Genomic DNA, 27,241 nt, shown 5'->3' with positions numbered 1-27,241 from the left:
CAAAGTATTAATTTACAGTATTTTCATACAAAACTCTAGTGGTATAGCTTTGTTTTTGGTATTTCAGACCAGTTTGTCATTCACCTTTTCACCAGCTGCAGAAATCTGCTGCTTTCACCCAGAAAGCTTTTACAACACGGGCAGCACGCTACCTGCCCAACATCAGATTGTAGCTGCACTGTGACTGGCTAATACATGTGAAGCTAATCAACTCAGAGGCGACTGAATGTTGGACCTGTTTGAAATTGCTGCACTAATGCTGGGAGCACTGATGGAACCCCATTCCATTGCCCAGCCTTGCATTGGGACTTTTGGACTGCATTTGTTGCTGGTTGCAGTGCATTTCTTGACTGTGCTACACATTTCCTCTGTGCGATAGTCCATCCCAGGTTCCTCCGAGCCCAGAGAAGTTGACGCATGACCAGCTTTATTTGATTGGAACACTGTATTGTAGTGCTTCAGAAAGGCTTCCCACAGTAATCCAATTATGAGTAATGCTATGAGCTATTGATGAATGATGGGACAGTTCCATCTGAGGAGTTGAAGATTACCGGTGTCAACTCTAGGCTGGCATATTTGGCCTTTATACACTGAAATTCCTCCCCATCTTTTAATATTCTAATATTCTCGATCTCTCATTGAGGAATATTGTTTTTTAAGAGTTCAATCATTTTCTCACACAGTTGTTGACAAACTCGAGATCAAAATAAAAGTGAAGTTGTCGCTCATTTGGTTTGTTACCTCCCCAACTATTTCCTTATTTAGGGCTTGTACATTTGAGCTTAGTAGTGCTCAGTGAAATTCTTCCGTTTGAAGTTGTTTCCTCGAACTCTCTGGAGCCCACTTTGTTGTTTCTTTGAGGTATAATCAAGTAATATTTTTCAAGTGAGACCCTAAAATGACAGAGTCTCTGAAAGGTCTTTGATCTTTCATTAAGGCTATGTTCTGTTTTTAAGTGCATTTCCTGTTCCAGCTGCTGGAGGTTGTACTGCATAATCTGACCACAGTTCATAGTGCGTCATTGAATTTTGCTGCATCATGGGGCAGGGCTGCTTCAAAGCCGTTTTAATAGCACCTTTAATCCCGAGGCTTTGTTAGTGCCGCAGCTCCATTTCTTTTTAAAATAAACATGTATATTTAATTAATCCCAATGGTTTGATAGAGAAGATTTCAGCAGGCAGCATTGTATAGTCTCTAGGGAGAGGCAGACAAAGTATTACTCTTTTTTTTTTAACAAAGATGGTTAACAGTGGCCACAGAAATGCAGCTGAACTACTTCACTGTATAAAGCCGTATAGTGTGTTAGATTCATTGTATGTATACGGAGGTGAGTTGCACATGGGACTTCTCACAGAGAGTGTTTCGGCAGCAGTTGTCGTTCCTCATACATGTCACATGCACATCTTACACAACAAGCACTTTTCTAATGTAGCCAACCCAGCTGTGGATTTTATGCTTCCTGTCTGTCGTCTTACATTTTCATCTCTGATGAGCGTGTATAGACTCCTGAGAGCTTTGAAACGGTTCAGTTCTGCACCAGAACATCTCCTGTGCTCTGAGCTGCCGCTGTAATTACGATTGTTATGTTAGTGGCTTTACAGCATGAACAAGGCCGTTCGGGGACATGCTGTGTAACGTGATCCAGATTACCGGCAATTAGGTTTTTCGGTTACTCGTGGTTAACTTGTGAAATCTCACTGGAGATTTGTGTTGGTTTTGAAATTGGTGTTAGGGAAGATTTACTTAAACAAATAGCTTGCAAATGAATCAGAATCATGGCAGACTGTGTAAACACAGTTTGGAGGAGCCACGGTTAAATAGTCGTATCAGCGAATATTTCACATAAACTTAACACACGAGCTGGGCAGCTGATCAAAAAGAAACCAAAGCCAATGTAATGGCTCTTTGGCTGATCAAATTAGTATATTTCATTAATTCATTCTGTCTATATAAAAGATTAAAACAGCCTCCAGGTATCAAACATAAGGCTAATTCAGAACTATCTAAAACTTGCATTCTTTTTAGTGGTATGTTCAGACCAAATGCAGAGCAACTGGTCGCTTTGCATTTCTCTCAGGAGTTGGACCACCAAGCAAACGTTACGGTTTCAGAGGAGGGTTGTGGGTTAGCTCCTTAGATATCATGATGAGGAATCTCAATGATAATGACCTGCGCGAATAGTTGAGACTGTCCCTTTAACCAACCCCTGGGCCGTTTGTTCATGAAGGACAGTCGCAGTCAGTAAATATTCTGAGAATAATGCATCCTCCGGTGGTCATGAGAGCAACTGCACGTGAAGGGTAAAAGTGGCGTCCATGGCGATGGCCATTGTATTGTGGAAAGATTTTTGTTGCGTTTTAACGCTAACCAACTGATGTTATTGACAAAAGTCAGCGTGTTGGGTTTAAATGTAACCAAGACAACCGATAAAGGGGCGTCCATTAGGGTGATGGTCATGTTGCAAAAGAATGTCTTTTGGTGCTTACTGTGATCATTTTCTAACCCAACCAAAGTAACACTATTGTCAAAACCTACTCAGGAAGTTACAAAAGTATTTTGATATGATGCGGTGTTATGGACATACGTTGGTGTTGATCTCATATCACACAAAGGCCCATCTTTGAAAGCGCCATGCTTAATTGTGCCATCCACCCCCCCCTCACTTCCTCCTTATGAGGACCTATAGGGGCATCTTAAATGAAAGACTTGAGTTCATACGAGTTATATTTGCCTTTTGCCATCTGTTGAGGTGTTACTTTCCATGATATCGTTATGAGGGGTAGCCTTCATATTCTTCATACCTTAGACTTGTCAGAATTGTTAGCTCGAGTTGGAATATTTCTAACTTGGGCAAAGGAGAGATATTTGTGTCCGCTCGCGTTGCTCGACACAAAAACCGAGTCCGTCTCTTTTTTCATGCCATCAATGTAGTTCACTTCACGTTTGTTCTGAAAACACCATAATGGCCAGCAGGAGGCGACTTTTATGGTTACAAAAAAAGTTAGACTCAAATAATTAACCCATTAAGCACTTTACTAATAGGTGTATGGCTGTAATTACTAACTTCATGTCATTCTCAATAAAAGGGGAACATTTAATCAATTCTGGCCCCATTCAGACTAAAATAGACAATGCATCAGGATAGATATGAACTGGCGCCCCCTTGTGACTGACAAGTTGCTACTACATGTGTGCATCGTGTCTACATTCTCTCTGCCACATCTACCCTTGTTCATCAGGGTTCAAGAAAACGATGGAGTCTGCCACAGTTCCAAAATGGTTGTCCACATATCTTTCGCTACATCAGGGTGGTTACAGCTAGGTCCGTCTGTAGCACACAGTCAGCACCTTCCACCCGTACATTATACCAAGAGTTGTATTACACAGCCATTCAGGGTTTGCTGTTTGATTTCAGTTCATTCCTCATATTGTTTTTCTCTCACCATCTGCCAGGTGACTTATGGCTCCTTTGACTACACCTCTCTCCTGTACCTATCTGACTACGGCTCAGACTTCACTGGAGGAAGATTTGTCTTCATGGACCAAAATGGCAACCGAACTGTGGAACCACGCGCAGGTACAAATCAGCTCAATTTTAATTTTAGATTGACAGAAAGGCTTTCTCCGACTCCAGACTCAGACACAGTCGTATTTGACCTGTACTAATTGATGGATGTTCTGAATTTAGTTTTTTAGTGAATTTTCCATTAGTTGTAATAACCCTGTAACTACAGGCTTTGTCTATAAAAGCCTGTTTACCAGAACTTGGAAAGAAAGACATGAGCTTTTGTTGCTGCAGCTGTATTTGAAATTGTAATTGCTGTTCCTCAGCTGTGTTGGGAGGTCTGCAGGAGGTTTTAGTGCATTGAAATGTGTAGCCAAGTGGGCGTAATCCTCCATAGATGGGTAATCAGCAGCACAGGTTGCTGCACAGGCAAGATGAGAGGGATAAGTTTTCCCTGAAGGTTGGACATCATGTCCTGATTTTTTTTTAGGTTTTTGATGTGTTAATGCATGCATGCATACATACAGACAGAACATACATGTAACAGAGGAGTTGATATAAATTGATATTTTCAATCAAATACCTTTAGACTGGCTGCTGATGTAAGTTTTGAGAGGGGCATTATATTGGTTCTCTGGAGACATTGTGTCCATTCTTTCAATTTTTAATATGTGTGCAAAATTCTGTCATCTTTTTTAAAACATTTTATCCCTGCCAGAATTTCTCTCGGGTGCGTTAAGAAGTGTAACTTCTGTGTAGGGACTTTGTGTGTCAGAAGGTTGGATAAATAAAGTAACGACCTATTAGCGCGACAATCTGTTACCACACAGGATATCAAATTAAAATCCTTTGTGAATAGAATGAAAAGCCTCCCGTTTTATGCACAGCAGTTATTGTGAAAGATGTTTACTGTAGGGAACAGCTTACTGGGCTGATCTGAAGTGGTTCAGAATGAACAAACACGTAATCACGAACAACAAATTGTCTAAAAGAGCACAGATATGTAACTGAACTGATTAGTTAAAGATGGTATAAACTGAACTGTTTGTCTTTGGTGTTTACATTGTAATGATAGGTTCCCTCCTTTTCCCTCCTTTTTTTCTACCTCGTGTATCTTTATTAAGCAGTCGATATAGTACAGTCATCGTTGCCCAAATTGCATTATGATAACACATTAAGAAATGGTATGTACGCTAACTTTCTCAGCCCCCCAACATGAGGGCTGTGCATATAACAAGAGAACAAAACCAAATAGTATACATATTAGAGAATACACTGAAAATCTGGGTATGTTGCATCTAAACCCGCACAAACAATTGCATACACTGTGTCATGGTAATAATTCTAATTGCTCAGAATGTTGGGTTATGTTAATCATCCAAAGAGGGCAATGGATTAACATAAGAGAATGGGATGCAAAACTCTACTAAACTTTTCAGAGCAACCCCTAATATTGTACTTTATTTTCTCTAAGTCATGAGTCTCAAACTCGCGGACGACATTTTGTGGCCCCCTACTTGACATCGCAGGTTAGTGTTAGCGCAGCAAGTACATTTTTCTCACATGCACCTGTTTGCCGAGTTGTTGCGCGAGTCGTCGCCCTGGGCGTTTAATTTATTTATTTTTTATCACTTATGAGCTACCGTAGCTTCCGGTGTGTTTATCGACGAGTTGGCCAACGCGAATTAGAAACGTTAGCAACGGTTGAAACGCGATTCCGGAGTGACACCAAGTGGAGGGAAAATACATCCTGTCACCCAGTGCAAGGTAAAGAGGACTTAAGAAGGGGCTGGACTCAACAAGAGGAATTGGTAACCTAATAAAGACAGCAGAATGTTGCAATAGGTTAGGGAAAATAATTACATGGATAGCAAATACATGTATTTGATAAATGATATCTGATAAATTTAATAATGACAAGAAAAAAACAAAGTGCTCAAAAAAGCTATGAACCACGCTAAAGTTTTAAAATCCCTCTCAGAATTTATAGGAAGGTCGTACTAAAATGGCAACGAGCTCAGACAGTTTCAGGAAAGGTGGGAGATGGAATATTTTTTTGTTGAGCACAGGTGCACCCCAATGTGTCTTATATGCACAGAGAAAGTTACGGTGCACAAGGAATACAACATCCGATGTCATTGCTCAACTAGACGTGCAGAGTATCCAAAATACCAGCGAGATGAGAGAGAGGACAGGGTCGCCAATCTTAAAACATGTCTACTGACCCAACAAGATTCTTTCAAGAAAGCAAGCAAAGAGAGTGATGCGGATGTCGAAGCTCGCTACGTGGTGAGTGAGATGATTGCTAAGGCGGGAAAGCCATTCAAAGACAGTGAGTTCATTAAAAAGTGCATATTACAGGCTGCTAGTATAGTCGGTCCAGAAAAGAAGGGTCAGTTTAGCAACATCAGCCTTTCAGCCAACACACCGTGGCAGAGCTCCTGGCAGGTAACCCATACGATCAACTGTGCCAGGAAGCCAAACATCTTCATGCATACTCAGTCGCTCTTGATGAGAGCACAGACATCAATCTCCAGGTGTCTGGCAGCAAGGAGTCGGTATGAGAAGCCTATGTTCTGAAGAACCGTTCATGTTCTGGGTTCTGAATGTTCTGAATAAAGATTAAGAAGATTGGATCAGTTGTACTTTTTTTTTGGAATACTTGATGCAGCCCAGCCTCACCCAGACTCTACCTCCAGCCTATGTGTGGTGTACACCTACACCAGTCCTATGTGGGGTGTACACCTACACCAGTCCTATGTGTGGTGTACACCTACACCAGTCCTATGTGTGGTGTACACCTACACCAGTCCTATGTGGGATGTACACCTACACCAGTCCTATGTGGGGTGTACACCTACACCAGTCCTATGTGTGGTGTACACCTACACCAGTCCTATGTGTGGTGTACACCTACACCAGTCCTATGTGTGGTGTACACCTACACCAGTCCTATGTGTGGTGTACACCTACACCAGTCCTATGTGTGGTGTACACCTACACCAGTCCTATGTGTGGTGTACACCTACACCAGTCCTATGTGTGGTGTACACCTACACCAGTCCTATGTGTGGTGTACACCTACACCAGTCCTATGTGGGATGTACACCTACACCAGTCCTATGTGGGGTGTACACCTACACCAGTCCTATGTGTGGTGTACACCTACACCAGTCCTATGTGTGGTGTACACCTACACCAGTCCTATGTGGGGTGTACACCTACACCAGTCCTATGTGTGGTGTACACCTACACCAGTCCTATGTGTGGTGTACACCTACACCAGTCCTATGTGGGATGTACACCTACACCAGTCCTATGTGTGGTGTACACCTACACCAGTCCTATGTGTGGTGTACACCTACACCAGTCCTATGTGTGGTGTACACCTACACCAGTCCTATGTGTGGTGTACACCTACACCAGTCCTATGTGTGGTGTACACCTACACCAGTCCTATGTGGGGTGTACACCTACACCAGTCCTATGTGTGGTGTACACCTACACCAGTCCTATGTGTGGTGTACACCTACACCAGTCCTATGTGGGGTGTACACCTACACCAGTCCTATGTGTGGTGTACACCTACACCAGTCCTATGTGGGATGTACACCTACACCAGTCCTATGTGTGGTGTACACCTACACCAGTCCTATGTGGGGTGTACACCTACACCAGTCCTATGTGGGGTGTACACCTACACCAGTCCTATGTGTGGTGTACACCTACACCAGTCCTATGTGTGGTGTACACCTACACCAGTCCTATGTGGGGTGTACACCTACACCAGTCCTATGTGGGGTGTACACCTACACCAGTCCTATGTGGGGTGTACACCTACACCAGTCCTATGTGTGGTGTACACCTACACCAGTCCTATGTGGGGTGTACACCTACACCAGTCCTATGTGTGGTGTACACCTACACCAGTCCTATGTGTGGTGTACACCTACACCAGTCCTATGTGTGGTGTACACCTACACCAGTCCTATGTGTGACCTTAAACGGAATCGGTGTCGGACTAGAGCAGGATGCAGTAGAACTGATGCTGCTCATGGCTCTCTGCCACCACTCTGTTGAGAGTGTAGTACCAATTTCACTTTCCTAAGTATTCCTAGAGGCTAAAGGGGATGAGAGGGATGAAGTGATTAACTTCACTACAGCTGAAATGAACCTACAAGCAACAGACGAGGAAAGGACTGCATGAGTGAAGGAATCAGGTGGTTGATGAGGAAAGTTGGGAGAAGCCCAGCTTTTAATGGAATCTATGGGTTCGATCGAATAGTCGTTTAGAAAAGTCTTCTGTCCTAAGTGAGAGGCTATATGCCCTTTATCTGTTGGAGTAGCAGCCATGAGAAGCTGAAAGGTTTGGAAAAGACAAAAGGAGGCACTTTCTGTCTGTTTTTGTTTGAGGAAACATGGCATCCAACGCCTCAGTTTTCTAACTGTAAAGCTGTCTCACTGCCAGTTGAGAAGGGAAACGCACACACACTTTATTATTTTACTTATTTCATCTGTTTTCTAGCTCAAAAGTAACACTAAAATGTTTGTTTTTTGAACAGCCAAAGAAAAACTGAGGAATCTGTGAGGAACATACTGTGTAGGATGACTGGCTGTAAGTCCAGCGAGCTTTGATGCTGCTAATGATTGATTTCGTGCAGCGAAGGAGGTTAGAAACGGGTTAATTGTTGTTTCTGCTGCAGCAGTTTTTTGGGGTTTTTTTGTCTGGCTTTCCACAGATTTAGAATTTGGTTTCCTCTGATTTTTCAATAATCCTGCATGTGGGCTGCATTTACTGTTAAAGCCAAACCCAGCGGTTAGTAACACAGGAGACAGACGTACGGACGGCAGCAATTCTACTCTAAACACTGGTGTAACATCTACACAGTTTCAGAAAATTTCATGCGGAGGAGATTCAATTAGCCCCCCCCCCCCCCCCCCCCCCCCCCCCCACACACACACACACACACACACACACACACTCACTCCCATGTGAAGGTTTGGTGTGAGCAGCCTGATTGTTGGCAGACTTCATAAGCTGTTGAGTTATCTGCTAACATGCCAGGAACCAGAAAATTACAGGAACTCATCAACTTTTGCTCCCTCTGAAGCAGCTTGGCAGCCTAGGTTACAAAGAAGGCAGCTACAGAGAGATATTTGTGCCTTCCTCTTTGTCTCAAATGACAGTAAAATGTGCTCATAGGACAATTATTTAAAACGGCTACCGTGTAAAATCCGAAAACCTCGTCTTTCAGGCTGTTGGTGTAAGTATGCGATTGGCTCCGTGTTATAGCGTTGGTGGAAAAACTAACAGAGCTGTTCTGTCTTCTTGATTGAAAGCAGGAAGATAATCTATAAATCTGCAAATGCAAACTTCTGTCATTTATTGTTTCCCTTATACTGTTCTCCAGGTACATTTAGGGATTCAACACATACGAGGTGAGCCTTTTGGGTTTGGGTTTGCTTGCTTGTGTGTCATGAGCACACCCCTGTGGTGTTTAAAGGCCTAAAGAAGCCGCAACAACACCCCCTCGTGTTATTGTTACAAGAAGACAGCATTTGACTATTCAGCTGATTGAAAGCAGGAAATCTAAACTGTGGAGACTTCCTGTTTTTTCTTAACTGGACAGATTTGAATGGACTGTAACCTCTTAAATAACACGGTGACGTTTTTTTTTTTGTGTGTCCCAAACAGTTGTGAGTGCTGGTGCGACCTACTTTCAGAGAGATTCAGGAAAAGGTGTGCAATGCACTCACAGCAGCACCCTTGTTGAAAACACTCCTCAGCTGTGTTGGATGCACACCTGCTGTAAACAGAGTCGATCCTGAATGTTTGAAAGCCTCGTGAATCCGCTCGGTATGGAAAACATCTCCTGGGGCTGCTCCCACTTCCTCACAGCGTTACTTTTCACTTTATTGTGTCTGACAGCAGTTTTCTTTTTCCTTTGTAGCTCATTGGTCCTATCCTTGATCTCTCCAGAATGCCTGCTATGTTCTGCTCCTTTGCCACTTTTGATCAATTCAAAGAGTGTTTATTCACCTGCAGTTTGTCACATTTGTCCCACTTCCTTCCCCACTACTGTCATTTAAATTCTGTCCCTTCAAACTCATTCAGGCACAAGCCTTTTCCCGCATCAGTTAGCAACAGTAAAACCTCCTGGACCCCCGAAACCATGCTAAGATGGAGTGGGTGGGAAGTTGTCTGAAGGACATATGAAAAGGAAGAGTGTCTGCACCTCACTTGTTGTCAGCCATTTTGTATCAGAAAAGTGGGATCGGCCTCTGGAAAACGCTTTTTCCAGCCAGCACAAAACAATACGTCATGCATGATTTTATCTTCTCCACCAAACCACACACTCGCTTGACTGAGAATCTTTTCCGACGGCATGCTTGGCAGCAGGCTGACATGTTGTTAGTTGGTGACGGTCTGATCAATCAGATCTAGATGGCTGATTAGTTTGCTGAGATATTTGTAGCACCCAAAGTATAAGGTGTAATTATAACATCAGGAAGACGGCAAAAGTCAAGAATATGATGCACAACCCTGTAGGTAGGAGTGTTCCTGTTGTAGAGCAAGAAGAGGTGAAGGATGGATTTACTGAAATGGAAAAACATCTTTTATAGACCGTGTAGAGGGAGAGAAATGGTGTGGAAAATGGACAAAGAAAAGATGTATAATGGAGAAAAATGGTGGCTACCTGGAAATGGTTTACACTATTAGAGCAATTTAGAAAAATGGAAAAAATTGTGTGCGAGGCAGAGGAGCCAATAGAGGTTTAACCTGCCGGGTTATACAACCACTGGTGGACTGGCCATCCTCAGCAGGGCCGTCTCCTGAAAACATGGATGTTTGTGCTTCTGCAAACACTGAATACAGCAACAACGTCAGGATTAATTCCTCATTTAATGAGGCCGAGGCCTGATTTGAAGACGCTGTGTGTGAATGTGCTGTTAACGTCAGGGTTAGTCATGACAGTGTTTTTACACTTATGTGCAGTAATTTTGCATAAAGCAGACTCTGTGGTCTTCTGTTGCTGCTGCACAGGCCTTGTTGTTGGGGGAAGATTAGCACTTGTTTCGGGCTGTGCCTTCCGTCGTTTCTCCCGAGGGAGCGCTCTTTTTCTTCTTTTAAACTTGATGCCACAGCACTAACAAACAAACAAGCCACGACTAGCTGCTGGCACGGCTCTATTCCAGCCACGTGATTGGTTCAGCGTGGGGCAACTCTCGTTGGCTATTCGTATCGTCTTTCAAAAGATGGGCGAATATAATCTATTGAAAAGTATATCGGCCATGTTTAATATCTCTATTGAGGAAAGGTTATTCCTTGATAGCTATCGTTTTATCACCCAGCCCTAACTGCAGGGTCCGGTTTCCTCTGTTGGGGAATGTTGTTTCCACAGGTTTGTCAGACGTTTTCTCACAAATGAGCAAAATGCAAAATGGAACTTCACAAAGCAACTGGTGACATCCCAGCTGTGGGGACGTCACCAGTTAGTTCCATTTTGACTACAAAGCCACTGGAGACGTGCCACATTGAATTGAAATGTCAGCTGTGTGTTTTAGGATGAAACCAAATATGTTTTTATTTCTTAACTGGAGTGCCGTTCGTTCCCAATCACCTCTCACATGACTTAAAGACCACAGCTGCGGCGGGATCTAAGTTGTTTTCCGTGAAAGCACAGTGAAAGCAACAGATGTGATGTCCCCCGAGCAAACCACCAGGATAACTCGGCTGTGCTCTTTTCTCTGCAAAGACATGGCAGAGGTGGGTGTTTCTGAGCCAGGAGAGAAACCTAAGTTTCTTCATAGAGTCACTAGAATCGTCTCTCACTTCCTCTGGAAAAAGGCTCCTGTGGTGGTCTGAAAAATAGCTAAAGTTAGTGTCAAAGTCACCGAGTTGGCAGCGATGGTCTGTGCTGCTGTGTGCTTGATTGTGAATCCAACCTTGTGAATCATCAGAGAATTAATTGTAAGGCCTATGTGAGTGATCAATAGACTGATGGCACATCGTGCCTCCGTGCTGTGTGTCCTGTGATTGTGTGGCTGCTGTTTATGTGCTTTTCACCCCATCAGCAAACTTTGGCACTCACATCAGATGGGTCACACACTGATTAGCACATATCTCATATATAGTTAAAGAGCTCATTAAGTACAAATTAGTGATGGACTGCTGTTGCAGTCAGAGTAAGGAACAGCACTCTGTGTTCGTGTTTGCTGAACATTATTTGAACGGAGTTAACTGATACTGTATAAAAGATCATCTGATGTATCGTTTCGTCAGTGCATTCTTAAAGATGGAATTATTCAGTTTGTCTTTTGAATGCACGGACAGATTATCGCGTTTCTCTCCACCTGTCTGCAGTGTTGATGGCTTCTCCGAGCATAATTTTCTCACTCCCAGCGAGCCTGACGCACAAGACGTCACATAAATGACACAAACGAAAGAAAGGAAAAGGAAAAAAGTATTTTTTGTTGTTGCTGGGAGACTATGAGAAGAACAGCGAATAGCTCACCTCTTGCCGGTTAGTTTATCCAGTAAAGCGTGACACAGAAGGACAAATTAAATTGTTGTAGAAAGAAAAAGTACGTCTGATTCAGTTCTATTGTATTTTGTACATTTGAGTGAGCTGCATGGGAAGTCTGCTTTTTTAGCTATTCATTTGAAACAATAGATGTAAAATTGGTGGAAAAGTTAAGTAGAACCTTGTTCTCAGAGGCTTCTTGTGGGTGTTTTGCGTAACCATCCATCAGTCTTTGACATCCGCTTGCTGATTGCTGAGCTCTTTACCTCTTTTATTGCATGTAATGTCCGTTTCAAATGCCCCACCAGCAAATCCAGTGTGCATTTCATTGGGGTTTCCTGTTGTGTGATGATTATTATCCTGCTGAATTCACTTCAGTTTATTTATATGGTGGCAATTCACAGTGGAGAGGAAAGCAAAGCCACTCAGGAAAGACGACCATCTGCTTGGACCGGTTGGGTGTTGAGAGGACAGGAAAGAGGGGATAACAAGCACCATAACACCAGGCCATGGATGCTGACAAAGAGAGACACAAGTTAATGACAACAATAATGTCGTATGTGCATGGAGAGGACAAGTGAGCAGAGTGAGGAGAGGTGCTCAGTGCAGCATCATTAAAAGGATGTTTCAGGGTCACCTGAGTCATTCCTAACTCTATGAGCTATATCAAAAGGGAAAGTTTTAAGCCTAATCTTAAAGATAGAGAGGGTGTCTGCTTCGAAAACTCAAACAGGAATCTGGTTCCACGACATAAAAAAAAACTGAAGTCTCTGCCTCTTAGTCAACTTTTAGAAAGTCTAGGAATTAAAAGTAAGTCTGCAGTCTGAGAGCAAAGAGCTCTGTTGGGACAATGAGGAACTTTGAGGTCTTTGAGATTCATTAAGAGCTTTATATGTGAGGAGAAGAATCTTAAATTTTATTCTGAATTTAACAGGGAGCCAATGAAGAGAAGCTAAAACTGGAGAAATATGATTCTGTTAGTTCTCATCAGAACTCTGGCTGCAGCATTTTGGATCAGCTGGAGGCTTTTCAGAGAATAAAGAGTTCCAGTATTTCAATCTTGAACTAACAAATGATCTACTTTTTCTGCATCTCTCTGAGACAGAATGTTTCTGATTTTGGTTCTGTTACAACGGGGAAAGAAGGCAGTCCTTGACACCTGTTTTATATGTTAGTCAAACATAACTCAAAAATAACTCCCAAGGTTCCTCACTCATACTACAAGCCAAAGGAATGCAATCTCAAGTAAATACACGGCTAGAAAGTGTCCAAAAACAACCACTTCAGTATAGTCTGAATTTAGAGGCAGAACATTTTGAGTCATCCAGTCACAGTTCAACATCAACTCTGAGACAAATGCCTTTTATTTTATACCGAAGGCTCCCTCTGATGGAATGCATCATTCACAGGTGAGTTGATGACTGCCAGCAGCTCAGTTCCTGAGGCACTGACACGACCTGGAATCATTACACAACATTCGACAGCAAAGTTAAAACGTATAGGAACAGGATATGACCCCCGCAGCGGAAGAAAAGCATGAGTTGCAAACATGAGAATAAACACGCAGCCTCCACAGTATGCAGCCTGCATGAAGATAATCTTACAGATGGATCACATGATGCAGGCCCTAACCCTTAAACAGCTGCCAGAAGCCTGTAGCAGCCTATGAGCCTATCAGAATGATTGTAATATATTTACTCTCTCTTTAAAGCCTCATAAGCAAAGTCCTACTCAGCCATTCAACGACCATGACCCACCGCACCCTACAGCATGTATTTTCAGATAGTTGCCTACCCGAAGTGTTCTGTTGTCAGCCTGTTGTTGGGTTTGAAGGTTTAATGCGCTCGAATGATACATTTTAAGTGTTTGGGAGATTTCTTTTTTAAAAAGTTAAACTCTGATATCCAAAACCTTGTGTCTTTTCGGAGGACCTGACACAACACTCCTATATGTTGCACATCCAAGAGTGTGAAGCTCCGGTGGAAGGCACCTGACATAAATGCCATCACCGAAGGGTGTGCACGAGGTTGTGTATGTTAATGCATTCATTCACCAGGCAAGTGTGTGAAACATCATTTATCATTTTGGCTCCAGCGCTGACAGATCCGAGTACCGACACCGGCTGTGTAACCATTATGTCTCAGCCGCAGGCCTTTTAGAGGTTTGGCATGTTGCCTATTTTTTCCTGCATGCTGAAAAGAAGTGGTTTTCAGCAAAAAATACACAGCTGATATTTGTTGGTCGTTCTATTGAAAATCATATCAGCAACATTACATCCTTCACCATAGTTTTGGTGTGTAGGTAATGGGTCAGACATATTGGCTTAAATGTTCCGATGATGATCTTCTTTGATCTTTGCAATTGTATGTTAGTTAAAGGGGAACTCCGGGATTTTTAAACCTAGACCTTATTTTTGGCATGAAAAACGTTCATCTACTCACCGAGAGCGACTTTCTGTATTTCACTGACAGGTTTAACAACTGGGTTCTGTAAATGACCTCAGTAATTTGTTTCACTACACAAAGCCTTTGGAATTCATCTGTGAAATCTCTCCTTTGTCCACTTATTGTACTGAATCTTCAGAAGTCCGGGTGGTACATGGCACAAAGATTTATACTGACGAATGCAAGGGTTTTTTTCAGATTTTTTTTATTGTGAAATTATCCAAAGCTGTATAACTAATTTGAGCACTTGAAAATGCCCTTATTTCTGAGCAAGATAAAACAAACATAACACTTTTTACCGTCTTGCTCCGAATACTCTTTTGTTTGTGAATTGATTGGTTTATTCCATTGTTGAACAATGAGCTGTAATTTTCCATGACATTTTCTAATCTTAATGCCATGCCAGGCAGATTTCAATTCCCCCACATTTATACACACCCACGCACACACTCACACACAAATACACAGAAGAACACACAAGCTTGAGTTCTTTGTATTTTCTCAAGGGAATATAGAGCACACAAATTGAGGCACAATGAGTCCAGCATTTATTTTTATTCACATAATGAGATAACTTGCTCAAAAGGTAAAGAAAAAAAACCCTGTTTATATCACAAAACTATTTTGGAAACTTTTTAAATGTAAGGCTCTTAATTGTGAGCCACAACCAAAGACTTGTTTTAAAAACATTAATGCAAAAATAATTTTTAGGAAAGAGTAGGTTGTGTTCAGAATGAACCAGACTGGTCCATAAGAGGCAATGGCTCATTAACTGGCAAACCCCCTGATAAATGAAAGGTTTATGCTAAGAAAACTCGACCAGGCTTGCACTTTGTGTTAGTCCAAGACAATTTATTGAAAACATTCGAGACTGTGAAAAGAATACATCACAACATTTGCTTGAATGAATCAAATGTGTCCCTGGTTTAATTTCTGTCAGTTTATGTTGGCACTCCCCTCTTCAAAATTCCCTCTCTTCGACCAGCAATGTGAATAATTTTTCTTCAAATGAGCAATTTCTCTATATGTACTTTCTTTTCACAAATGTGTGGTGCTTATTATTACCATCCTAATCTTTATTTAAAATTAATAGGAATTAAAAAACCTTAATGTAACGGATTAGCATATAGCTAAAGACATGATTTGCCTAGCTTAACCTGTTGGCTACAAAAACTAAAATGGCAAGTTTTGACTGTTCAAAGGTCATGTAGAAAATAATATAAATGTAAAATGTGTGATTTTAGAGAGTTATATGTTGGAGCTTTTTTAAACGAAACAAGTATTTATTTAAATCCAGGTTTTAAAGCTAGCTAAGCTTAAAGCTGGAACTGAGCTTTCTGTACGTGCTTAGATGCTAACTTGGGTTTTTAAAATTTAGAAATGTTACTGTCAACCATACTAAAGCTCAGTAAGTGTCACGTTGTTTTTCTTTGTGTACTTTTGCTCAAACAGAAATATAATTTATGATTTTGGAGAAGCTTACATGTTGAGTTACCTCATAGGCCACATTAATGTGAATCCTAGCGTAAAGACTTGGAGCGTACTGTAAAGTTTGCTGTGGCCTGAGCCACACAACACAAATTTGAAAGAAAAATAGACCTAAACCTTGTTGAGAAGTCTGGCATCTTCCCGTAAAATGGCTAACAGCAGTTTTTTTCAGAGTTCATTTAACAAGTTCTCTCTGTTCGTATGCTAATCTACACGGACGGACTACACCCGACTCAACTCTCTATGACACAGACCTCTAGTTAACATTAGTTTCTTCTCCGTTTCAAAGCAATGGTCAACATGTCTCAACTTTAGCTGAGTAACACAAATACTGCTCTAAATTTTATTCCAACCATCTTAGTGTTACAGATAAGGCAAATCATGTATTTCTTTTTTTTTTTTAAACTGTTAAACATCTTAAAATCATTCTCATATTCCCTCTTTACTAATGAGTCTGCTCTTGTTCCTATTTTTTCTTTTCTTTTCTTTTCCCTCATTCCCAGGACGAGTCTCATTTTTCTCTTCTGGCTCAGAGAACCTCCACCGTGTGGAGAAGGTAACATGGGGGACACGCTACGCCATCACCGTGTCCTTCACTTGTGACCCTGCTCACGCCATCTCTGACCCCACCCTGCCCTGAGGCATCCAAGGATGATGGATGACGGTGCTGCCCATCTGCTCGGACAAGCCCTGCAACAAAGAGGGAACAGGGATGAGCGACAAGGGGAAAAAAAATGAGTTTTTATATGGAGTTTTTACTTCGAACATTTGTATACTGTAGCTGCTAAGTCAGTATTTGTAACTTTTCTTCTCGTAACAGGAAAAAGCCACATGTTTAGTAGAAGATTCTTCTGGTTGTAGACCCTTGTTTTTATCCAGTTTTCTACAGTTGTTGTTTTTGGTTGGAGTTTTCAACGTGTGCTCCATGTTCCCTGGTATTTGAATTTAAAATGAGTGCATGAATCTTTACAGTTGGACTCAAATTGAGCAACTTATGCCTGTGGCAGTGAAACACAGTCAAGTGATCCCTGTTTATTTGAATATGCAGAAAACTGTTCTGGGGCTGCATTGTCACTCGTTATGGGTCTGAATGCAAAGCTTTCTTCTTCTTTTTAAAAAAAATTTTTTTTTTAAAATGCATTTCAATAAATTCTATCTATATAAAAGGGAAAATGGAGCCCAGTGGAAAAGCCACCACATAGTCCTTAACTCGCCACCCTATCAAAAGTGTTCCGGTTCCCTGCGGGTCATCGAGGGGACTCTTTGTGAAGATTCTGCTTCTCCGATGAAATGGATTTGAAGAAGCTAAACTGGGATTGTCTATTTTCTGAGGTTCTGTGGGTTTTTCCATTTGAAGTAGAACTGTCAATTCCTCGAAGAGGGCATATAAATTTGGTGAATTGCATACTGAAATAAGTTATCCTGACTAAATCCCCCACTCAGGGCTTCTACCCGTTACCAAGGAGTTTTTTTTGTTTTTTTTTTTTCCTAAGAGGACTCTAGTTTCCCGTTAAGGTTATTTTTTTGATACTCGCCTCTTGCTTTTGTGCAGTTGGTGAAAACGGTTTGACGTACTGACTGCAGAAGGCTGTGTTCTTTTGCTTCATTTTAACAAATGTATTGCTCTTCTGATATCTTTTATTCAATTTTGAAGAAACCACAAAGCTCAAGTGAACCATATCTGTTATCTTTTTATTTTATTTCCCACAGCTTTTCAGAGGCATCCACCACCTCATTCTTATTTGTTCTTTAGAGCCGTTTTCCTTCTGTTTGATGTTATTAATAATTTTTTTGTATTTCTTTACATTAAAATTTTTTTTTGTGGCATACATTGATAGCGGTTTATTACAGTAAGTGGGATTTATAAGTGAAATAATGATTTGAATACCTTTATCAGCTTGGGCCTCCAGTAATCAAGTCCATTTCCATTCCAAAGGTTTCCATTCACTAGCAAAACAAATCTTAAGTGATTGTGATTCAGACATTTTCCATTAACTGGTTTGAGGAAAATAAATTTGGCTGGTCTGAAAAGTTGTTAATGGACTAAATCAATTTTGCTCCAAGAGAAAGGCACTAGTAATAATCTGAACAACTTGACACGTATAATAAGCCCACTTCATCACAAAAATGAGGTTATAGTTAATTTTCTCAACTGATTTTTATTGGTTAACACTATTAGTTACCAGTAGCTCGGTTTCACAAATCTGTTCTCCCAGTGGTTTAGCACATTTTACACCAGGCAGCAACTCACATCAGGTGGTGACGAATGTTGAGCAGGGAAAAAAAAAACTAAACCTGAAGTGGACGTCCACAAAAGGAAAATGGAAAAAGCTACGTCTCAGGAATGATTTAATCTTTAGTCATTTGCAGGATTGATAATCGTATCTGGAGATGTGCTGGTCATGCACATGTTTATTGTTTATCAGCTCAGGCTGGAAACAGCTGGTCAGTCGCACCATTTTATTCTTTGCTTTTTCCATTCGCCTGTTCTCATATCTTTTGAATACAAATAAAAAAACAGCAATGAAAACTTGGTTAAGTATTCTTTTCGTCATAGTAAAAGGAGTCATTTACACATTTCTGTTCACCTTTTGAATTCAAGCCCAGTATTCACTCTTTTTCACTCTCCACCAACTCCCGAAAGACTCGCCAACTGTAAATGTTCAAAAGCTAATGGCTTTTTATCTCAATTGGATTCATCTTAGCTATTTAATATAAAAATACAGCCAGGTTTTGCATGTGCAAATGAATGCAAACTGCAACACCAAAACGAGCCGAAAGACGCTATCTCCATGGAAACCTGAGGGAAACTGTAAAACTTGAGCAAGCTGTTCGACTTCGCCTACTTAAAGAGTTTCCAAAAATGTAATTGTACATGTACAACACATGCTGCCACTTAACAGTCGGTATTAAAACATCCTGCTGCGTGCAACATAATTGCTCACCTCACTTGAAGTCTATATGAGATAGATGTGAAGACTACATAAGGTGTTGTCTTCACATCTACTTCACACACATGCACAACTGCTGCACCTACAGCAAAATATTGCTGCTCTCAGCTCCTCGGGGACGTACTGCTTTCATCAGTTATGTGAGAATTGTAGCGGTAGGCCTACATCTGCAGGGGAGTTGTGTGGGAACACTGCCAGTTTCTGTGCTCAAGGGCTGTGCTGGATAAGTCATTGTGGAAAAATGCGGCACACACAATGTACAGGCCTCAATGTCAGTGTGTCAGAAGGGTTTAGGTGATGTTTATGTGTAGTTTTCAGAGAAGCATTTCATCTCCTTGAGCCCTGATAGAAAAAGCTCCGCCGCTCAAAAGAAGCACACCACCATATCATGAGATATATGGATTCACTAGGTTCTGTGAAGGTACAATCCACAAAAATTGAATGTACCTCAAGCAAAGACCTTATAGTTTAAAACCAAGCTCAGGCAGGCTAAGATTTATTCCAAGAGCAACAAGCAACTGTCCATTGCTAATTTCTCAGTTAATTTAGCTCCTGTCAAGAAATTGTCTTCATTTGACATGTTTGTTAACACTTCTGCTGAAATGTTGTGGAATTGAGGAAACCATGCCATAAAAAAACGTGCTCATTACCAGTAATGTCAGTTCCATGTCATACATGCTTTGCTCTCAAAAGGGAATTATTTACGAACATCTTATCACATTGAGAGCTGCATAGTTTAAAAACCCTGCTCAGTTGCTCCTTATAAACTACAGTGTATATGCTGCTCATTTTCCTCTTTCAATCAGCCAACTTGAAGAATGGATCTAAATGCACACAACTTTGTTATTGCAGGAATTCGACCATTCCATCCAGCAAGTTCCACTGTTCCACCAGCAACTTGCCAATTGTGCTTCTTCTGCTTTATTAACCCTAATAGTTGCATTTTGTTCAGATAAAGATGGTAAAGAAAGCTTAAGAGGACCCACTTAAGACTGGTGTAAAGGCACTTGGAGCGCACTCTTCTTCACCATCGCGTGCAGATTGCGCCAGCATTAGTGAAGCGGAAGAAGGAGGAACAAAGCACTTCACAATCCAGGCATTCATTATACACGGATGGGCCAGGTACTGCTAGTGTGGCTGAGGAGAAGCAGGGTGAAGAGCCACGCATTACTGTTAACATCTGGCCCTGTCGGAGCAGAGCTCTGTGTGTGTTAAATGCATTATGGCCTTCAGCTAACACAATTCTCATGGCTCTCATTAAGCCAGAATTATTATTGCTTCCAAACTCTTTCGCTGCCGCTTGGATCTTTGAAGTCCTCATGAATGTGGACATTATAATGCTTATCAGCATCCACAATGGCTAATGGAAGCTGAAACTAGCTGAAACTCTTGGGGTCATCTGTCAGTATAAACAGTTAAAACACTGCCGTAAACCCATTAACTTTTTTTTCTGGCTGTCTTTTTCTTTTTTTTTTAAAAAACTCCATTCATAAATCCAGGCACGTGCTCATATTTAGATAGAGGAAAAAAATATATGGATTTATTACAGGTATTAACCGTAAAGACGAAAAATCTTGATTTGACAGACTATCAAACTCAGACCAAAGACCTTTCACAACAGATGACACTTTGTCAGCATGGTCTGTCTTTTAAAGGTCACTTCATGAATGGAAATTTCTTTGCTCGTGAGATGTGGCCAAACGTCAACTGGTTTAATTAAAAAGTGTTTTTCTATCTGGTGTTACACATCTCACCATTAGAGTGACACAATTTTTGCACATCAAAGTCAGTGAGACACAGTCATTGTGATGACTTGAGCCTTTGAATCGTCGTTAAATATCCTGAAAAATTTCCTTAAACCTCGATTTATAAAGTTATGAAGACTATCTGGACACTGATACGAGTTATGATATTCCAGGTCTTTACTTAAAAGTATGTAATGTGCATGCATACAATGAAAATGGGTGAAAAAGGGGAAAGTGAAGACTTTTCTGTTCCAATTTGAGGAAGACTGTAGAAAGATGGGGTTCAAAACAATTGGACGGTTGATTCAACTGCTCTTTTTGTTCAGACATGTTACAGTGTGTGGTTAAAAGGTCTGTAAATATCCCAAGTGTGTAATTTGCATTTGGACGCTCTTGAGCTAAGAACCTCTCAGTGGCAGTGAAACAGGCCATCTTTAAATGGCAAAAACAAAGCGACTCCATCAGGGATATAGCGGGAACATTAGGCATGTACTTCTATAGAAAACCAGAGTGGTAGATGATTGCAGGAGCCTTTCGATGATCAAGAAAAACCATATCCCATCATTTAGCACAGTGAAGAACACTCCAGGAGATAAGCATGTCATTATCAAAGTCTGTAATAAAGATAGGCAGATTCCGAAGCTCATGAACTCTTTCATTAGTGTCAAGAAGACACAAGACTTCGCCAGAAAATATCTTAAAAATTCAAACTTGGTAACGTTTCTGTGCAGAGTTGATATATGATTTTCTCCTTGTGTAAAACAGTTTCAGGTTATATTTCAGGATGCAGCGGCAGACCGTGTTGAGTTGAAATATTTTTCTGATGGTATTCCTGAGTCCATGTGTTTATACTGATAATTGTGCTAAGATGAATTGTCATGCAGTGATGCCTGAAAGCTTGAAGGTTCACGGGCATCCAGCAGTGGTTTACCCCCACACTCCCTGAATCGTTTCACAATATTCTGAGATGCGATCCCTTGGAATGAAAACCACTGAGAGTCTCAACCGATGGTCTCTTTATTTAACTTGAAGTCTTTGAGTCCTCATGACACTGAAAACTGTGTCAAAACATATAGCACAACAATCATTTAACCAACTTGTTTCTATGGCACACATTATTATAACACGAATTAGTAAAAAGTCATCAAGTCACATAATGCTAAAATTAGAAACATGATTCTGCAAGTTACAAACAAACAAATATCATACCTCGCTGCGCTCTCCAAGGAATGCAAACATAAGGCACCAAAATCAGTAAGTCAACAAAATGTTACACAGGTACAAAACGGAGCTTGAGATTGTGCGTATCAATTGCAAAGTGCCACAAACAGTTTAACACGTACGAACGAAGTAGCATTCACACGTTGGCTGCCTTGACGACCGTGCAAACCACGGAGCAAACTTAAAGTAGGACAAACTTAAATAGTATAGGCACATAGGATTTCCGGGTCATTTCACATATACAGGTCTTATTTAAAAACTCAAAATTCAGAAACAAAATAAATTAGACATATTTTGCCCATAACCCAACTTAAATTATTATCATCATTTTTAGAAAAATCAAAACACCACTATAGCACTACAAAATGTATATATGGTCCTTTACATTGTACTCTGTAGATTATGAAAGACTTAGGAGCAAGTGGTACAGCAAATGTATTTTTGTACAAAGTGGTGAGCAACAACCCATCCATACTCGGAAAGACTAAACCTTTTATCCTTTTATACTCAATCCTGACACCCTCACCTTCACCAATCTTCCAGAATGCTGTTACTTGTGTATTCTACCAACTTTTCTGAGTCTTTTGATTGTTAGAACTTGACGGAAATGTCAGGATATGTTGCTTCCGTTAGACCCTAAATATGTTTACATTGTCTAAGTTTTAATCAAGTTGGTCACTGAGCACACTGATATACTGAAATACTTGTGTTTTAAATACCAGTTCAAACAAATGAAGAAATTACAGATTGAAGTTCTGATTGATAAAGGATCCATTTCTGGATGTGGGGTCTGTATACTATTAAAAATCGAACTGTTTACTACACACAGTATGTCAGACAGTATGTCAGATAATATGTCAGACAAAATTAGCATCCTGCAGGTGGAGGAAGAGAAGCATTTAGCAGTTAAAGAGCCAGATATTTTCCTCAGAAGGTGGTGTGAACTTAAGATCAAGCTCAGGTGATTAGCTAAATGATTGCTGAGTTTGCTCTGTGTCTGGAAGGTATATCATGTTGATGTATCAAAAACATGATGTTAGCGTCCCATCTTTGGATTGTTGTCCAGCTCCAGTTAGGAAAAGAAGTCTTCTTAATGCAGCTTTTATTAGATGATGCATGTGATTTCTGAGTATATAAGGGGTACCAGTTATTTCAAAAGAAAGGTTTACTCTGGAATTTGCAGCTTACAGGACAAGATCAGTGTAAAACCCTTGTTAGTATTCATCAGTCTACTTTCTCTTTCGGGATTAAAGTACAGAAAATAGAAAATCAAAAAGAAGATTTTTGAGGCTCGGGAAAGGAATGACCAATTCTTTACTAAATTTCTTATCAGTCCTGAATGCAGGTGCTGCAGTTGAAGCAAAGAAAAGGAATTGAGGCCATTTTTTCCACCTAAGCTCTGACAGATTCTTGCATCAAGAAATTGACTGCAATGAATTTATGCATGAGTTTGGGACATCTGACATACAATGCAAACACAAAAAAAGTGTACAGAAATAATCACTCTCCCTCGGGACATTTGTTCGGAAATGTCACAGCTCAAGATAATGTTCAGATAATTTTCATTATGACAGGAAATGTGACGTTTTTCGGTCACAGTCTGTATTTGAAGAACATCTCACGTGTCCAGAGATGCATCGCCACTTCCTTCATTTTGCATCTATCTACACAGTTTGTTACTCGTGAACTCTCAGAATGTATGAGGCTTATCTATGCATCACACATTTAAATATCTGTCACTTTCCCCTTTCACAGTTTATTCCTACTGGGGCTGAGGTGATCACATATGGAATTCCATCAAGACAACATAAACAAAATGGTATGATTAAATATCAGTTATCATCTGAGCAGTCGGAGTTGGTAGCCTAAGGTTGAATTATCAACAGTTAGTATTGCACAGAGCTCCAAGTGCCTTAGGTTCACTGTCATTCTCATTATCAACATTATCTGTCTCATAATTAATTTCAAAGCAAGATTCTTTCCGCTTCATTAGAGGCCTTCCTGCTGAAATATTATGACTGACTTCCAAGTCAAGGACTCTGCAGTTCATGGTCAGCGCCTTAACCGCATGCCCTGTGATAAGTTTTCATAATAAATTTGTGTGTAGTACTTATGAGTAGTCAGCGTCTTACCTGCAGTAGACAGCAATAAAGTGCTCTCAGTTTGGAGAATTACAAGATTTTTAATGGGCAAACCAAGCAAAGAGCTACTCAGAACAGGGCAACTGAGGATTCTGTTTTCTTTTCTCTCTTATGGATGTCAGACCATAGAAATGTTCATACCGCTTAAAGCTGATGCTATTTATGGTGAATTTTATGTTGCATGACTTTTGCATTGTTTACTTTGCCACTCTTTTGCCAACCGAAGAACTTCCCTGTTGCATTGTATTGCCTGCACCATGGTTGCCCAACATATCTTAAAAAAATATAAAATGATGGAACCTTGAAGCATGGAGGGAGCGCCAACGCCTATTTGAGTCTACTTGACCTTATACATGTAGGAATTTACCAGTTCAATTAAATTTTATCTCTATAGCGTGAAATCACAACTATGTCATCTCAAGGCACTTCAAAGATACAATCTAACTGAATTAAATTAGAATCCAATTAATTCTAATACAGCCATAATCCAATCCAATCAAATTAATTAAATTCCAAATTGTCTAGTTAAGGAAACCAACAGATTGCACCGAAACTTCTCTTCGATCCAATCTTCCATCCTAAGCATGCACAAGGCGACTGTGGAAAGAAAAAAACTCCCTTTCAACAGGAATCAACCTCCGGCAGAACCAGACTCAGGGAGAGTGGCCATCTGTGTTTTCGTTGCCTGCCCTCTAAGGACCTCTTAGCTTAGCTTCCCATCAGAAATTCTCTCTGATTCTCCAAACTGAGAGCACTCTGATTGTTGTCTACAACAGGTATGGTACTTACTACCCATATATACTTCACACAACTCTACTTCAAGAGAACATTATACCCATGGAAGTACTGTATCATTCCATTTTGGGAATGTCAATTACCCTGGGAACTCGAAGGCAGCAAGATAAATGTTTTTTCTCCTGGCCACAGCAATAAGGATGTACTTAGTTTTTCCACTCACGACTTCTGCATTTTGGCTCAGTATTTGTTTTAAAGAATGACACCATGCTGTATGTCCTGTTTTGTTGTTCATCTCAGATTGAGTTTGTCTCATTTCGGACCTAAGACCTGCTAAGCACCAGATGATTTAAAAATGATATTCTGATGTGTAAAACTTTTGAAGCAAAACTTTTGCTTTCAGGGTGTACCTTTGTCTCTCACCCAGTGGCAGATGGGACAGGCTCTGGTCTCCCAGCAACCCTAAATAAGATGAAGTGCGTATGGAAAATGAATGACTGTGAATGGATGAACTTTCTCTTTCCCATTATAGTCTATTATCATTTCATAAATATGCAATTGTGCCAACAAGTGAAAGTGAAATCTCCTTTGGGGATGTAATCCAGTTAACCCTTAAAAAGAGCATTATGTTTTTTTTTTTTTTTAGGTGAAATAGTTGTAATGAAAGGATGCATCTTTGCCCAAATCATGATCTTTTCCAAAACTAAGCTTCCAGTTTTAATTCCTAAATCTTAGAGAATGTGTGTGTGTGAAAATAAAATCTGAAAATAGGATTTTTGAAGAATCATTCACCTCTGTTCAAATATAGTTATTTAGATTCAAGCCTTGGTTAGCTTCCCAGTCTATTACATGGTTAACAAAGAGACGGACAATTTGGGTTCATAAATAATCCATGTCTTTGGACAGGGAGAAAACCAGAGCACCTTGGGGATAAAAAAACAAACAACATGCAAACTCCACACAAAATGTCCCAGCTGTCTCACCTTATGAATGCTTATGCATAGAAATGAGCTTCTGGGTCTGTGGTGTTTCACAGGGAAAGATGGCAACAGCTGAGAGGAAGACTAAGAAAGATGTCTCCAGATTCTCTAAATCTTTTGATGATGTGATGAACTGTTGGCGATGTCTTGCAGTTTTACACTGAGGAATGTTGTCCGAAACTTGCTCAACAATTTTTAAATGGAGTTTTTTGCAGAATGCTGTACCTCTGTCAGTCTTTACTTCTAAGAGACTCTGCCTCTCTAAGGTGCCCCTTTTTAAAAGCCAGTCATGTTGCAAACCTGTTGTCGGTTAATAGCTAATTAGTTTCTACATGTTCCTGCAGCTCTCTTTTCATGACCACGTACAGTTCCAGTCTTTTGTTGAGGTTTGAAAATCCTCATGAAAATCGGGGTTGTAATCAATGTCAAAAAGGAAGCGAGTCTCTCCTAAATTCTGTCATCATCCTGCGCTGCAACAGCTGGGAGTGTGATGGTGAGAAAAACTGAGCATGATATGATTTGTGATTTGAGCTGCCTGCTATCTTTTACAGCTTAAAGGTGCTTATGGAACAATTATGCGGCACCTGCACAAGCCCAACTAACAAAGTTGCTTTGAATGTTTATGATCAAGTAACTCTAACGTGTAATATGCATAAAGATGTCATTTAATTTCACCTAACCATCTGTGTTGTCAATTCCTGTCTCAAGAAAGGTTGTATCGAGGTTGTATTGTATTTTCCTGTCGAGTTTGTTTGTTTCGTCAGATCCCAACACCTGCCTGGAAAGCGTACACCTCCCTAAGGCCTGTTTCTGCAGGTGAAAATGTCTTTGAAAACAAACTTGACAGAGGAATATGGGCACCCTGATTTTTTTTTGACTCGTGTTTCTGAACTTTTTGGAGACAGGAAAATGGTGACACAAATGATGAGGCAGTCTTCGAATAGCATTTTACTGATATATCCAGCATCTACTTTATCATAAACATCAAAGCCAGCTGTGTCATTTGTCCTTATGCTCGTGAGCCACAGCTACTTCATTTTGTTAGTATTGTCTCAACATGACATTTCTCAACTGAGACGTCAGACATGGAGATGATACTCATGGGAATGCAACACATCACGCCTCCCTTACACTCATTCCACTCCATGTTCTCATTATAAGTCCTAATCACAATATAGGCCAAGTCAGCATAACTTCAATAAATCAATAATGTTCACCTTTCAAACTTTGATTTTCACATCCCAGGTCAAGGAACACTATTTGGCGGAGGTGTAAATCATCTGATTGCAGTACACCTGAGGTGTTGGCGGTTTAATGTGGACGTGTTCAATTTCCATAACAACTGTAGTTTATAATAGAACACTGCCTGTTGATGGATAGCAACACTTTAACACCTGCTTAAAACATGAGGACCAGTAACTTAGAAATTACACTTTGCTCACGGTGGCGCATGTTTTACGCATCGGCTTGTGCTTGAGGGGACGATTAGACCTACCTACTGCGCTT

The 27,241-nt window shown here is 40.6% G+C and overlaps 1 protein-coding gene across 1 annotated transcript in view; it reads left to right on the top strand.

Moving 5' to 3' along the window:
• The window catches only part of ogfod3 (2-oxoglutarate and iron dependent oxygenase domain containing 3), a 29,750-nt gene extending 11,959 nt beyond the window's left edge, over window positions 1-17,791 (top strand). The window contains exons 8-9 of the mRNA XM_072373914.1: window positions 3,454-3,577; window positions 16,466-17,791. Of these exons, the coding sequence (XP_072230015.1) occupies window positions 3,454-3,577; window positions 16,466-16,602 (261 nt within the window). The 3' untranslated portion in view covers window positions 16,603-17,791. The remainder of the gene's footprint in view (window positions 1-3,453; window positions 3,578-16,465) is intronic.
• Window positions 17,792-27,241: the final 9,450 nt, after the last annotated feature.

The sequence above is a fragment of the Leuresthes tenuis genome, unplaced genomic scaffold (assembly GCF_036924035.1).
Source record: "Leuresthes tenuis unplaced genomic scaffold, fLeuTen1.0.hap1 SCAF_20, whole genome shotgun sequence".
Classification (NCBI taxonomy): Eukaryota; Metazoa; Chordata; class Actinopteri; order Atheriniformes; family Atherinopsidae; genus Leuresthes; species Leuresthes tenuis.
The sequence above is the reverse complement of the archived record's forward strand: the minus strand, read 5'-3'. Positions and strand labels throughout refer to the sequence as shown.